Source organism: Cyprinodon tularosa, unplaced genomic scaffold (genome assembly GCF_016077235.1).
Source record: "Cyprinodon tularosa strain WSP-4 unplaced genomic scaffold, ASM1607723v1 ctg148, whole genome shotgun sequence".
Taxonomy (NCBI): domain Eukaryota; kingdom Metazoa; phylum Chordata; class Actinopteri; order Cyprinodontiformes; family Cyprinodontidae; genus Cyprinodon; species Cyprinodon tularosa.
Genome location: NW_024038309.1, coordinates 212,494 through 228,143, shown reverse-complemented (window position 1 = coordinate 228,143; position 15,650 = coordinate 212,494). Strand labels below are relative to the sequence as shown.

Below are 15,650 nucleotides of genomic sequence, written 5' to 3'. Positions count from 1 at the left end.
TTAGATAAAGCTAATACAAATTCAGAATTAAGAAGAATGAATTTAGAATAAACAAAAAAATAATTCAGTTTTAAATTAATAACTTGTCACGAACAAGCTACAAACGAGCCATAGAGGACTGCTGGGATGCAAACCTCCAATTAGGAAGTCAACTAACATCTAGCAAAAGTCTAGTTTGTTTTAGTTTAATAGCTAATTAGATTTGAGCAAACATTTAGTGTCAGAATGACAACAAGTCAGCCACAATTTCATAGATAGTTGGAGTCGACCTAATATCCAGCTCCAGTAGAGTGCAGCAACTGCTAAAGCTAATAATAACTGAGAATTAGACCAATAACCACCATCTGTAGACTCAAGCAGCACATGGGTGCAGGTGAGCTAACTATTATTCAGAATCAAGCAAGAAATGATTCAAAATCAGGTCAAAGTCTAAACTAAACTCAGACTAGAGTGGCACAACTACTGGTCAGACTCTAGCAAAGGACAAGTCAAAACCATAATAATAATTAGGGACATGCAGAGTTATAATTCAACAACTGGAGACGAATAACAGTTCCACTAGTATGCGGCTTCTCTTATACCTCTTTCCCACAGGCTAAAAAACCAGTTTAAACCTGGGAACAATCAGCAGAGGAGGCGATTTGTTTGCTGTCATGGAGTCAGGAACCTACTGGGCACACAAAGAATGGTCTCCAAGGAGTTAATCACCAACTGCTAGAAGTTGAGCTGATTTGCTCACAGCATAATGCTCGGAGGAACACATTTTGTACAATACATTTTGTTTTTTGCTTCTTTTTTTTTTTAGATAATCTGGAAGTAGATCTTTTGTAAAAGCGATGCGTTTTCAGTCCACTCTCATTAAAACAGTTGGATCGAGTCTTAACTGATTTCAAAATAAAGTAAGATGTAAGCCTGTGTACCTAATGTCAGGGTTCCTGTGTGTGAGTGAGTGCGAATTAAGCATCACCTTCAGAGAGGATCTTTGTGGAGAACCTGGGTAGCCTAAACAGTTGAAGATAATCTTTCTCATCAGAGTCCTGGGCTTAAAAGAGCAGCAGAGCCTTCACTCAGTGCTGGTTTCTTGTGTTGTTAATGCTTTGTTGCTTTCTTGTCTCTTGCTTCCCTCGAGTATTTTCCCTGATGTTTATAGGTTTTTGTGTTGTTTTTAGTATTTTTGCCTCTGTCCCCTATGGACATTCATTAAATCCTCCAAACTCCTCTGTGCCTCTGCATCTTTGCATTTGGGTCCTCAAAGCCACCACCCAACCTGACACCTAAAGTCTAACCCTAATACCTTTCTACACAACAAATTAAGAAAAAGGTACTTGAAGTTTCTTCAACGTGATATGTTGAAGAACAAAGGATATACGGCCTGCTTTCCCTGTTGGTAGCATTGGTACAAAATTGCCAGCAGAGGCATTTCCAGCGTATAGAGCTTTTGCAAAGGAGGAGGCACGGACACATGTGCACGATTTAAAAAAAAAAAAAATCACAAATAGCTGTTGAAAATATCTTCCTCCACAGAATACTCTTTCCTGTCTTTAAAAATAAGAAATGGTTTGGAAAAAAAGGCTGCTCAAGCTGACCTGCTACATTTGGATTAAATGTTAAAGCATGCTTAAAATGAAATAATCAAATAGATATGCATATGCATATAATCATTTGTTCAATAGTTGAAGAGGATAAAGGTTTTTTAATTGGAAATGTATTTTTTTTCCCGATATATGTTTTTTTTTTTTATTAAAATGTGATTCATTAATTACACACCCTGTAATTATCTTAATTAAAAGTTTAAATTGCTTCCCACCATTAATCTTTATGCAATAGTAATCTGAAAACACTCTTGGTTGACCAAGTGTAAATTTATAAACAAATAAGACATGAATATGGAAGCAAGGACACGACAGACACTACTAATTTAAATATATGGGTATAATAAAGTAGCCAGCATGGAAAAATGCATCAACAGGAATCTGTGGTTCAGATAAGCTCCACATACATTTACACAACAGCTGATAAGATGAGGAGCTTTAAAGATCTTTGGAAATAAATCATCAACCTGCTAAGTGGGTTTTAAATTTATATTGTATATGATGGAAATTCCCTCTTGAACAGGCTGATTCTAATTAGCTGATGGCTTTACTCTGAGAGGGTGTTAGCCTGACTCCTTTAAGAAAGCATCATTATGATTCTAAGAATCATAAAGAATCTGAAAAACATTGTTCACATTGACTGCAGGTAAAATGATGCTTTCGTCTGCTTCACTTCCCTTTTAATCAGACCCTTCTGGAGTCTCAATAATACATTTTTCAATCGGGCTAAACATCTGTGGGCAGGAAAGTGATCATGAATTCTGGTCATTAATACTGTAATAATGGAAGTCATTTACTAGAAAAAATATGCAGTAATGAATCAAACCCTCTAATGACAAAACCTATACTAAAAGAAGTATAGCCTTGTATTTATTTTTATTTGTTACTGTTATAATCAACACATTAGTTCATGAGTGGGATGGCATTAATGAAAACACAATAACTCATGGCTTTTTTGCAACATGCTAAACACATAAGCATAAATTACAGAATCATGAGTAATTATCAAATGGCACGGAATGTATTTATCTATGAGCAAACATACATTTATGTCAGTATCCTTTTTGCACTGATGGTAGCATTAAGAAGTAATTCAGCAGGATTAATCCACTTAAAAGTGGAGGAGGTGTTTAAGGATTCTGTCTAAAGGGTGCCCTAAAAAAGAAGGATACAACAACGAAGCCTCTAGAGGCTAGGAGAGATTGAAGAACGCAGCAATAGAAACTGGAACATTCTCAAACTATATCTGTCATGCTATGTGACAAGCTCAGTTTCACTACGGGCCAAAAAACTGTTGTTATTTTTGTTTCTCTTTCGAATGTACCAAAGTCTCAATGTCCTCTTCTCGACAGGAACAGCAAATGAAATATTCAGAACAAGTGTGGGAGGAATGGGAAAGGGAAAAAATGGTTGAAATACAAAGAGATTAACCTACACACCTTTACTAATAATTATTTCTGGCACAAGTGAGAATGATTAAAGAAAACGAAAAAAATGTTTCATGTTAATTTCCAGAATCAGTTTTACATCTGTGTGACATTTTTACTAACAGCAGAATGTGTAAACAAGTTGCTAGAACAGTATGTACCGTATATACTTCTGCGTCTGACATTTACATTTTCACAGCCTTTCTGGAAACTAGGGGGAAGAACTGATGTGATGTATAGCACTGTATGCTGTTTTAGACCCAGGCTCTGAAGGTGGCCTTGACGAGGTGTTGAGGGCTCAAAATGTAGTGTGAAGGGGAGGAGGAGGTGTAAGAATACCAGAGCTGTCAAATGACAGAAGAATAAAAAAGGGAAAAAAGTGAATTTTAGGAGTGGAAATCAAAATTTATTAACAGAGACACTTAAGGAATAAAATAAACTGGATTGGGTGGAAGGGTTTTTTTTTATCTTTACAAAAGTCCAGGGATGGCTTTTGCTGCTATTCAGTCAACACATAGGCTGTGTCCGAATTTCCACCCTAACCCCTAAATCCCTCAGTCACTATATAGAAAGGGGACTATACAGTAGCAGCCATTCAAAATGGCACTTCCCAGTCAAACAACAGTTGAATGTCAGCCCACTTCCCTCAATCTCCCAGCAAAAACCCATCCAACTTCCAGCCACTGGATTGATCCCGTCTTGCATATTTTTTTTTACTCTGACTCCACTATTTCACTGAATTATAGGGTCTGACCAGGAGATAATGCTTCTCTTTAGATCTTAATGTCCACAAATCAGGACAGAAAGAACATTTTAGTACAAAGATTGATGTTTAAAAAGGAATTGTAGGGAACCAGCCAATGGCCCATCAAGGAAAGTGAGAAATTTTTGAGTGGCTACTACTGTATAGTGGAATTCATAGTGAACTCAGTTAACTGACTTGCCGTTCGGCAAGGTAGAGTCACATGACTCTACCTTGCCTTATTTGTCACCGCTGTCGGATAGCGACAGCCTATGGCCACAGGGGGCCGCTGTGACACCAAATCCCATAATGCTTTGCAAGGAGGGCTATCCTTGCAAAGCATTCCCGGATATTTCAGCTTTTCTGGTGACCATGGATGTTCACTGCTTTTCAAGGTGCATTGTGGGAAATTTCGATTCCACTAGTTTTTCATCCACTGACATTCAGACGCTCATCTAAAATGGTATCACCACAATATAGTGCCTTATATAGTGGTTCGGGTGGACATTCTGACACAGCCATAGTGCCTTGCCTATATACAGTACTCATCCGCCTTTAACTTTGCACAATGAAGCAATCTCAGCCTTACCTCAGATTCTTTATTAGATTTTACTGAGCTGTTACTGGACTCATCACACTCTTTAAATAACACTTCATAATCTATATGTATTAAGTAACCGTGAGTAATGACAACAGATTTTGACAGAAGTAGGAATTTTATTTGGACCAGAGAAGTTGCTTAGGGATACAGAAGGCAGCTGCTTAGCAATCAGGCTCACATCTCATGAAGTGGCCACGACTCACCTTCAGAGAATATTTTTTTTTACAACTCCAGTATGCCAGATCCTCACATCATTACATCATACATGTTTTTAATGAGGAGACATCCATGGCTCCAGCCTTATCAAAATATTACACTATGTTCTTAGATCAAGGACACTATTATCATTCCATTCCCACACTTTGCCTCCTACATAATGAAGATGTCTTTTTATCCTGACAGAGGAACTGTCCAAATTAGACAAACTACTTAGGAAAACATTAGTTCTGACCCACAACAGGCAGGTATTATTAGGGTTTAACAGACTCACAGATCATCAAATAGTTTAATTCTACACTATTACTTTCTGGCACTGGAATCCTCTTCAGGGTTGACTTTTTTTTAGCCTAAAGACAAACTCCTACCCCTTCCACAAGTTTGTTAAAGCCTCAAAATGACTTTTTTTTTCTTTGAGGGACATCCCTGTATTTACTGTAGCTACACCCATCTTACCACTGAGGGGTTTCCCTATTCCTGCTGCACAGCATAACAGGGCAAATACCATATTTCCCCATGGGGGGTGGTGTGTTCATGGTGTTGTGCAGAGTTAGTGTATGACTGAACATGGTGCTTTGCTTGCAGGGCAAACGTTTCATACACAGAGGTGAATACAGAGATTGTGACTCACTGAAAAGGTTGAGGTATCCAGAATCCTTTTTTTTTAACTACACCACCGCTTCTCTAATTCAGTATACAGGATACAGAATATATATTCCCTTTGAGAAATTGACTCAGAGGTCAAACTCTACATGTTCTGCAAGTCAAATCTACAAGCAGAACAAGTATAGACTAAAAATACCTTTGAAAAAAAGATTTTGTGAAGCTTACATAGAAGATAAAGAAAAAAAGAACATCAAATTTTCAACAAGTTATCAAACATCCTGTGCTCTGAGGCAGGGGGCTGATGGAAGCTCAGAGGCTTCCTATCAGATCTATCCAAGAGATGGAAATATTTTTTCTATCTTATTGCTCTCACAGGTAGCTGTGCCACAGCAAATAAAATGTCCACAGCATGGACTGAAGAGGATTCATGACACACAAAAAGTGAGAGAAAAGTCAAGTATGAAACATTTGTCCTCATAAATCACCAGAGCACTGCAGAGGCCAGTGAGACAAAATCCAATTCAGATTTTAGAAAGTGCTTATCATAGCTTGCATATTACAAATATAGTGCTTTTAATGTTTTTTTTTTGTTGTTGATTAAATCAATGTTTTCCATATAATGTGTCTGTTACTTGAGTCTATACAACTCTGATCAGGACACCCTAAAATAACAATAATGATATATAGATATTAGGCTTAAAAATGACATACTTGTTTGAAAATGCAAGATCAATATAAATAACTACAGGTTAAGGTAAAAAAAAAAAGAATATCTTCTATGCTATGTTTTGTTTGCCAATTGGTGCCCCTAACGAAGCAGCTACTGAATAAGATAATTCTATGAGTTCTTTCATAGAATTTGATTAGGGAAATTAAGACTGAAACACCTCGCTGTCTAACTCACAATGTGTAATACGATCTGCTAACTGGTCATCTTCTTCCTGATTTGCATGTAGAATGTAGTGTCAAAGTAAAACATATAAACCGATTAGAAGAAGGACTTGAGTGTCTTGCTTTAATAGGAGAAAAATACCAAATCGAGGAAAAAAAAACAATTAACTATATCTAAGATCCTCAAAAACAAACAAAAAAGATTTTTTTCCAAAATGTATTTTTATGTGTTTGTAGCTTTAATGAATAAAACTGAAGGTTTTAAAACTAAGCTGCTTTCTAGACAACATAATAAATTGTAATTTCAGGTCAGATTATGAAACTGTAGCCTACATTTTTCCCGTTACAGCAAAGGCCAGTTTAAGAATATTGTAAGATTAGAAAATAATGCAAAATGATCAATATTTCAAGATATTGCAGTAAAAAATAAAAAGCTTTAATCCAAAGATTGGAGCTAGAGTGGTGTATGTTGCAGGAGTTCGACCCGGAAATGGCAGGGTTGCCAGTTCAAAGCTCCTTCTGTCTCAGTTGTTGTGTTCTTGGGCAACACATGTCCCCTGCATTACCCACTGATAAAGGTTGGAGTGCCCAGTGGTTCCTGTCACTGTGCCCCCTCGGCAGCTGTGGCTGCATTGTAGCTTGCCACCATCAGTGTGTGCATGGGTGACTGACTGAATGTAGCATAAAGCACTTTTGCGTCTCCTGACTTAAAAAAGATATTAAATAAATAGAAGCCATTTGTTCAAAATAAATGGAAAAAATACTAATTACTAAAATAATCCAGTTGATATTAGTATTTCAGCAATCATTCAATTAATGTTATTATATTTATTATTTCAGCTAACACCATCTGCTCACCATTTGATCAGAAAAACAATCAAAGAATGTGAAAGTAAAAAAAAAAAACAATGTAAAAGTACCTAAATGAAGCTATGCATATAGAACATAAAAAAAAAAACAAAAACTTTCTTTTACTGACACACCTACAAATGCACTTATGGTGAAAAGTGACCTCTTAATAAAGTTCTGTTCTCTTAGTTATGGATGGAAAAGTAGCAAAAAAACTCTGAAAAACAATATTTTACTGGTAAATAAAAACTCCAAACCACAGCTCTAGCAGGAAAAGATAAAAATATATATATTTTTTATTTTTATTGTGTTAAACTTACAGCAGCTGCTATAATTTCTCTCATACAGCACCACTGTCTTCAACCTTTGCATAAAGATTGTTCCTGCCACGAATAGGAGAAAAAATATATATGTTTTTGCATAGCTTTAAAAAACAATAAAAATTATTAAAAAAAAACAGGTATAATAACTTAAAGCTGTGTAAAACCAAAGAACAGAAATCAACCATGAAGCTCTGATTGCTATAGCTCTAGTAGTTTCAATTATTAGACTCAATGATGGCCTAACACACATATGTTTGCAGATTGTGTAGCAGTGTCATTTGAGTGGAGTGTGCTGTTTATTGTAACACTGTTGAGTTGCTCAAGTTTTAAGCAAACTGTGTTCAGACCTTTCATTTTTCCGTTATAGTTTAGTTTTTTTTTTTTTTATTGTAACCATTTTTTCCTTAAATTAATTTAGTCTAAATTTGTTATGTTTTCATTTGTTGTTTTCATACTTCAGTTAATTTCAGGGCACAAGATCCAAAAAGGTATGGAAAAAGAGTATGAAAAAATACGGCATTTATGAAGTTGTACATATAGACACAAAAATATTTTCAAAAACTGGATCAATTAAAGCTGACTTTAAATGAGTCCTGAGGGAAAAAAAGCCCCGCAAAAATAAGATTTTGCATCAGTATGCAGGGCTTATAAAAAACATGGATAATCATGCAAATACAATTTTTAAATTTTGTATAAACACACAGTACTGTCTTGGTTACAGTATGCTCAGTTTTTCCCTTTAATTTACAGTTCTCATTAACTTCAGTTAACCAAGATTTTTACTCCATCTCAGCTGCTGTTTTTTTGTTAGTTTCAGTAAACTATAACAACCCTGGTCCAGACACTGTTGCTTTCTAACCTCATATGCATAACTTACAGCTCATAAGAAATAGAAAATGCTAAGAAACATAACATGACATTCATTTGCCAAATGTATAATGCTCTATCTTTGCATTTTTTTTAAATCTGCTTGCAGTACAGTAACATTATAATCAAACTAAAACAAGATGGGAGTCTTTGCATTTACAGGAACTTCTTCGCTGATCAAAGATTTATAGAAAAAGAAGATTGAAGACATCTCTTGAATTAACTTGTTAAAAAAGAAGTAATGGCGGGTTTTTTTGCCTTAAAAATCGACTGCTACTTGAAGGCATGATGTAGATGTTAACTGTATACCTTTAAATGATCTTAGCCTGAAAATGTTTGTCTCATTGTCATTACATCTTCCCGAAACAAATCTCAAACATAAAGAAGACCAAAAAAGAGAGGTCTGCTTTCTCTACCAAAAAGGCTGATGGTGAAAATGTATTTTCCATGTGTACAAGAACCTTTTAAGCTTGGATCGCTTGAAAGGCGCAGACACAAAAACCACAGGGAAAATGCTTAGTAAAAGTAAAAATATAGTCATAACTATCACCTACACAAAGACAATTTTCCATATCAACCAACCCTTAAAATAAAGAGGTTAACTTACCATCCTCTGTCGGCACATAGATGTTGAGGTAGAGGCAGTCCTCACTCTGGTTCTGTATGTATCCCGCTGCGACGTCCAGGTTATCCGTGAACCAAACTGGAAGCATTATCTCTGGTAGCACCCCGTGGACATTCTGAGGACAAACTGGAGCAAATTGGGTGGCGTTGCGGATCTCCTGCCAGGATCCTGGGGCTTCTGGAGGCTGAAACCTCCTGTCTCCAATGGGCGCTGTGGCGTAGGGCACTCCAAGGTACTGCTCCACAGGGCCTAAAATCTCATTGTTCAAGTCCTTCTTGACACCTCTGAGTTTGCCATAGTTGGTGCTGACTATGGGGTGCTTAGAGGGATCCATTCTCTGGCATGAGGCCAGACTGAAGAACAAGATCAGGCCCAGCACAGACATCAGGCAGCAGTCCGTCATGAATCTAAAGGGCCTTGTACTGCATAACAAAGCCTGTCGACTCTTTCTATCTAGAGATAGTGGAAGGTTATACATGGCTGGAGTCAAAGTGCTCAGCCACTTGCTTCTAGTCTGTTCTGTCAGTTCAGACCAGTAGTGAGGAGGGTAAACCATCACAAGATATAACACCAAAATCAGGTGAATTCTTCAATAGACACCTGGTAGAAGGTACGAAGGGAAAAACAGGGGTGATGGGGGGAGAGGGCTGATCCTTGGAATGAGATCCAGGTTAGTGGTAATTCTGATTAGAGGCAATCCAAAACACTTCTTCAGGCATGGTTCTGTTCCGTTCCATGCCTGTCCGTCTCACGTTGCCCGAATAATTGGATTGATCCTGCAGAATGAGACAAACAGAAGAAAACAGAGTTTAGAGGAGGAATGTGATGAAGACAGATTAGAATGAAAAACAGAGGGTTTAAGACACTGCTAAAATTATATATTATCTGTGTTTTTTCCTTTTCACTGTTGCCAAACTGAGCAAACAAGCTATAAAATTAGGGGACTTCCCTAGTCAGAGACAGCATTAAGTAGATAAAGAAAAACAAGGTTTATTTTGGCAACACTTATCACGGTGATTACTATATTTAAGGTTTGGGTGATTTAAAGTGACAAAAAGGTCTCTAGAGCTGTCTCACATTTCATTTTACTAGACTGTCCCTTAGAGCAATATACATGGCATAAAAATTACACATTGTAGACACCTCCTAATTTTAGTTTCAGTTTAGTCCTGAATCATTCCTTTCATGGGCCTGACAACATATGAGTAGCAATCATAACACAGATGAGGGTGTACCAATGAGTTGCCTCCTGGGCATCATATGGGAAAGAGCTCTTACTGTACAATAAATGAAAGAAAATAGACGTTTTTCCAATATCATAACCAGAAAAGTTCAGCATCACTAATTGACATAGTAGCACCATTTCATATAATTCTGTTTGGTTTGCTTGCTATAAACCAAATGTAAGGCCTCGCAGCACAGAGTTGAAGACTGACAATATTGCTAAGAAAAGCCATCATAAAACAGCCTTTAATTGGAGGCAACCAGACACTCGCTTAGATTTTTAAAAAAAGTTCAGAAAAGTAAAGACTAATTTAAAAAAAAAAAATTATAATTATAAACCTTCAGAAATTATAAACTAAAACTTTGCTTGACTAATGTGATGAAACATCATCCATTCACCCATTTTCAGTAGACTTTAATCTGCTATGACTTTGTCTGAAACATTTGTAGACTTGCGCTGCTTGGTATTATTTCTGTGTAATTGTGTACACCTGACAAGGTATTTGACTGATTCTCTGCAATTTTTGTTTCATATGCTTTAGCCTTTTGTTTACTTGTAGAAATAATTGTATTATCTTACAGTTAAGAGGTGTTTCATTTGTTATTTTGGCCTAGCTGAGCTTAAACCTCCCCCGTGTTGATCATATTTGCCTTGTAATTGGTGCATTCTGGCATAACTGCAGAATAAGTATTTGCTTTTTCTACACTAATTATTTCCATTATTGTGTTTTTCACCCTTTCCTGGACATTGTCCTAGCTGTTTATTGGTTGTATCATAAGTGGGAATCAAAGTGGGACATCAAACAAAGAAACAAACAAATTAAAAGAACTATGTGTTGTTTGTTCTTTTGGTCTGAAATATTCCAGTCAGAAGTGTGGTAAATATAGTTGGAACCCCTTGTTTAAAAAAAACCCCGAAAAACCCACAACAGTTGCAGAAATATCCTAATTCTGGCAAAAGCAATAACTAAAAGAAAAAACAAATCTAATAAAAGGAACAAATAAAAGTCAGACATTGCTTTTCAAACATTCAACAGATGTTTTTTTTTTTTTTTTTCAAAAAACAAAATAAACTATCGAGCAAAGGCTTGGGTAGAAATAAAGGTACCATTACATTATTATTATGTATGTTAAAAAACGTTTTGAGGCAATCACTGCAATCAAACTATCCCTGTATCTGTATGTGGGATTTCTGCCCCCCTCAGTAAGTATTTTAGACTATATTTCAGCTCCTTTCAAAAGTTCTCAATGGAATTTTAGGTCAGGGCTCATTGAAGTATTCTTCAGATTAGTCCAATGTTGTCTTTGTAGCAATTATTAGGTGTTCATAGCTGAAGGTTTGGGGTAACTGCCATTTTGCTAGACCAATGAACTGTGTGAGACCAAGCTTTCTGACACTGGGCAGCACATTTTTTTTTCTAGAACCACTTCATAGGCATGGGATTTCCTGCAGAGATTCCAGACCTCCTGTGCCAGAGGAAGCAAACCTTCCCCAGAACATAACAGAACCTCCTCTGTGTTTCTGAATAGGGAGGGTGGTGTTTCCTCGTCACGCTTTGTGTATCCCTTTGCGTAAAAAGAGCTCAAGTGCCTTGGCAAAATGTTCCGCTTTTGTTTCATCTGCCCATAAAATATTCTCCAATGGGTTTTGTGGCTTGTCAACATGTAGTTTGACTAATTCCAGTTTAGCTTTGTTATTACTCGTTTACAACAATGGTGTCCTCCTTCTTCCTTTCTTTATTAAGTCCAGTTTGGCTCGAACAATGGTAGAAGGAGTGATCTGACACCGATTTTCCTTGAACTTGATGTTCACCTTTAATTTCTTTAGCAGTTTTTTCTGGGCCCTTTAGTTTTCTTTCGTATCTATCTCTTTGATTTGTCATCAATTTTCCTCCTGCAGCCACATCCAGGGAGGTTAGCTAAAGTTAAATGAATTTTACCTTTCTGAATAATATGTTTAACTTTAGTCACAGGAACATCAAGCTGCTCTGAGATGGGGTTATAATATTTACTTTAAAAAGGCTTGTCTAAAATGTTCCCTCCAATCTCTTGAGACAACCCTTTCTTTCTCTTCCTTTGGTCCATGTTGAGTGTGGTACACACCATGTTACCAAGCTGCACAGTGACTGCCTGTAGCCCTATATCAGGCATGCCTAAAGTTGATCCTCAATGGCCGCCATTCTGTAGGTTTTACAGGTTTTCCTGCTCCAGCACAGCTGATTTTCTTTGATAGCTGGTTAACAGTCTTTTTGCTAAACTGCAGTCATCAGAATCAGCCCTTTTCACCTCTAAAATCGGCAGAAAAGGGCCTCTCAAGGATCAACTTTGGGCATGCCTGTCCTATATAAATGCCCACTTACAGATTACAAGTTTGTAGACACCTGTGATGCTAATTAGCGGACTCCCCATGATTTAACATGTCCCTTTGGTTACCTTTTTAATTCCACCCAATCCACTCATTGGGATTTATCAACCAAAGAAAAGAAAATAGATGCACAGAGTAAGTAAGGAAAATGCAAAATTTAAAAGAACTGGTTCTTGGGTGACCTGTTCACTGTTTTTTTTTCCTCATAACACAAACAGGACTTTGTAAGACTGAAACGCACTTAGTTGCTTGAAAACCATGAATTTGTTCACTCTAAGCTGGTGAGACGTGCATCAGAACCAAATCCTTCCTAGTTGATCTGTGTTTAACATGGCAGCTCGTTCATTTATATCACAAGCAAATCTCTACAGAGAAGTAATGTTTTCTAGTGCATGAAGCTGAGCCACTTCATTTTTCCTCATCTAAAGACTTTACTACTCATTCCTCGATTTTTATGGTTATTAATTTCCTGGATGCTTTAGGGTTGCTTTTGCAGATAAAGTACAGTGGATGCAGTGGACAGAGAGCAGAGGCTGGAGATTAGAGGGATCCTTTCACTGCCCAGAAAGGTCAAAGGTCAATAATGTGTTCCGGTAAGCAGCTTATAACAAGCTGGGACATTTTCTAGCTGTACGCAGAACAAGGATGCATTTAGTAAGCCTTTACTGACCCACAGATGAATGAAAACCCACTCATAGTACAACCATTCATCTAATCTAAGGTGGAAATTCTGTAATCTTCATGTAACAGAATGCAAGTCAACACATAAACAAGGCCTAGAATATAATATGCTGGCATAACATGGGATTGCTGATTATTATCCAACGGTTAGAGGGGATCCTGACATTAGGTCTAATAACATATTTCCCGTTTAAGGCCTTGATTATTTACACCTCCATATTTCATCATATTGCAAATCTAAAAGTATACAGAAGGTATGGTTAAACTCTAAATTCATCATTCTCCTGCAGATCAAGCAGTAAATATATATGGAAATTCAACCTAGACATTTCAAGAAATCTCCCAACAGATAATAAAAAAGGTATAAAAGGCTTTTTGAGAACTACATATATATATGGTATCAAAAAATATGCCATAAAATATTTATACAATTATAAATAAATGGAAAAAAACGTAATCTACCGCTTACTCTATTTGGGGACCTTTTTTTTTTTTTACTGTTTCTAATGACATTTAGTGATGAGGTAGTCTTTGAGGTTGAACAACTTCTCTGCCCTTATCCTAAGCCTCATATTAATCCACAAATTATTTATAAAATTCAGGTTGTGACTTTAGTTGGGCTTTTTTAAGACCTGAAAATGACTTCAAGTAAAAATAAGGAGATGAGAAAAATAAGTAAATACAAAAAATCAAGAATTAACCTAATCGTGCCTGGGGTATAAATAAATTCTATAAAGATTTGTAGTAAAAGTAAATGTGGTTTCCAGTGTATACTTTTTTTGTCAGAAACAACACTGTCAGCAGATACTATAGGTCACAGCACAGAACACATACAAACACATTCATGAGAAAACATGCAGGAAAAGAAAATAATTATCTCTTTCAATTCACCATTGCACCTTCCTCTCTTTTACACACTCTCCTGCTTGATCACCATAATTATCCATTTTAAGGCCCTCATTAACTGAGTTAATGCTCCAGCTGAAGCATTTCTGTGTTGTTGTTTCCTCTTTTTTTTTCTCTCAATGCCAATAAAGCCATCTGAAAGAGATATTATGAGAGTTAGATGTCCTGAGGCGAGACAGCGGATAATTGGAGTCTATAGACTGATGAGCGGATAAAACGAGTGATTCTCCTTCATGTAACAATAAAGTTTATGTACAACAAGATCTTTGACGGAAAAATATCCGTGAAAACTATGAATTCTTTCAGCTTGTATAATTGTGACGCAAACTACAGCATCTTTAATTGCTCATTGTCTCTTTGTGGTGCAGTGGCTTCAGACTAAAATATACCACCGCCTGCCTTTGTTCTCCTTAGTGTGGACTTTGTTGTTCTGCCCACGCGCCCCTCTGTTCGTGTGTGTGTGCTTCTGCATGTACATATATGCTCTCAGAGAAGCAGGGCAGCACAATGCACACTCTAATTAAACCATGGAGAGTCTAGAGGCTGGCCTGCTTTGAGCCGAGCCCCCTCGCCAGCAGAAACTCAGACACATTCATACATAAAAGAGACGGCAAGGCCGAAAGGCAGAGATGAAGAGAGCATGGCGGGGAAGAAAAAAAGGAGGGCGACAAACGGAAGATGAAAGGTGAAACTGCAGATGGAAAGAAGACAGGTCGTGTTAATGAAAAAGCTTCTCTTGGGCCAGCAGAGACCCTTCAGGAGCAGCAACATGAGAACTGGATAGTTTCTGGAAGTGGATGCTAATAGTCCCACTTTCATGGAGGTGGAGGGGGTACTGTGGAAGCTCTCACTCTAAACTCACACCTCAAGTTAGAGTGGGCACCAGAGCACTCTTCTAAGTGAGAATCTCTGGTAAAAAGCCAGGATGCTGGCAGAGAGCAGTCTTCCTGGAAGGACCTGCAGAGTTTCTGGGTGCATCTGAGTGTTTAATTGCTAATTGGTTCAATTAGAAGGTTTAATTGGTCCAGCGTTGCTGTGAGCTGCGGGAGAGCTTAAGTGATTGATGAAATGGAGATAGAGAGGAGAAGTGGTGTGAGGAGAAGGTGTATAACCAATACTTATATGGATATTGATAGTTTAGCATCATACATTTGAACACAGATTAAAAGGAATTGGTTTATTTCATATTAGAGTATCGTGCATACACTCGACACGATTACACACATAAGCACCCATGCACACTCATCCATGATTCATGTCGGAGGTAGAACGTTTTCCTGAACCTCCCAGCGGAGTTAGAGAGGCTGGCAGACCGCACAGGTTGCTCAGCTGAAGACTGAACAATAAACCCCACTTACCTCACTCCTCCGCTCATATTTTCAGGATCTAAAAGGAGAAAATTATAGGAGCCACTTGTAGTGATTTTGAACACAAGATAATTCCAACAACTTGTCAGTTGTTTTTCTTCGCTGTTAAGATTTTTCTATATCTGTGTCAAAAAGAATAATAAACAAGAAATATACAGACCTATTTTTCCACAGAATTGTTTCTCTGGGAATAGCAGTTGCTTCAAAGACAGTATTTCATTTCTAAATCTGTGCATTTTGGTTGTCTATGGTGTCTTCAGAAAGCATTTATACTCCTTCCCAGGGGCATGCATATGGGAGGGCAGGGGGGCAGCCAACCCCTCTTGTGGCCCAATTATTGAACACATGCTAAAGTGCCCTCTCAGGGG

At 37.4% G+C, this 15,650-nt stretch overlaps 1 protein-coding gene across 5 annotated transcripts in view; it reads right to left on the bottom strand.

Moving 5' to 3' along the window:
• Positions 1-15,650, bottom strand: part of nlgn2a (neuroligin 2a) — a 308,659-nt gene that overhangs the window by 166,892 nt on the left and 126,117 nt on the right. For all 5 annotated transcript variants that reach the window (XM_038279104.1, XM_038279108.1, XM_038279106.1 and 2 more), the window contains one exon: positions 8,722-9,515. In XM_038279104.1, the coding sequence (XP_038135032.1) occupies positions 8,722-9,295 (574 nt within the window). In that variant the 5' untranslated portion in view covers positions 9,296-9,515. The remainder of the gene's footprint in view (positions 1-8,721; positions 9,516-15,650) is intronic.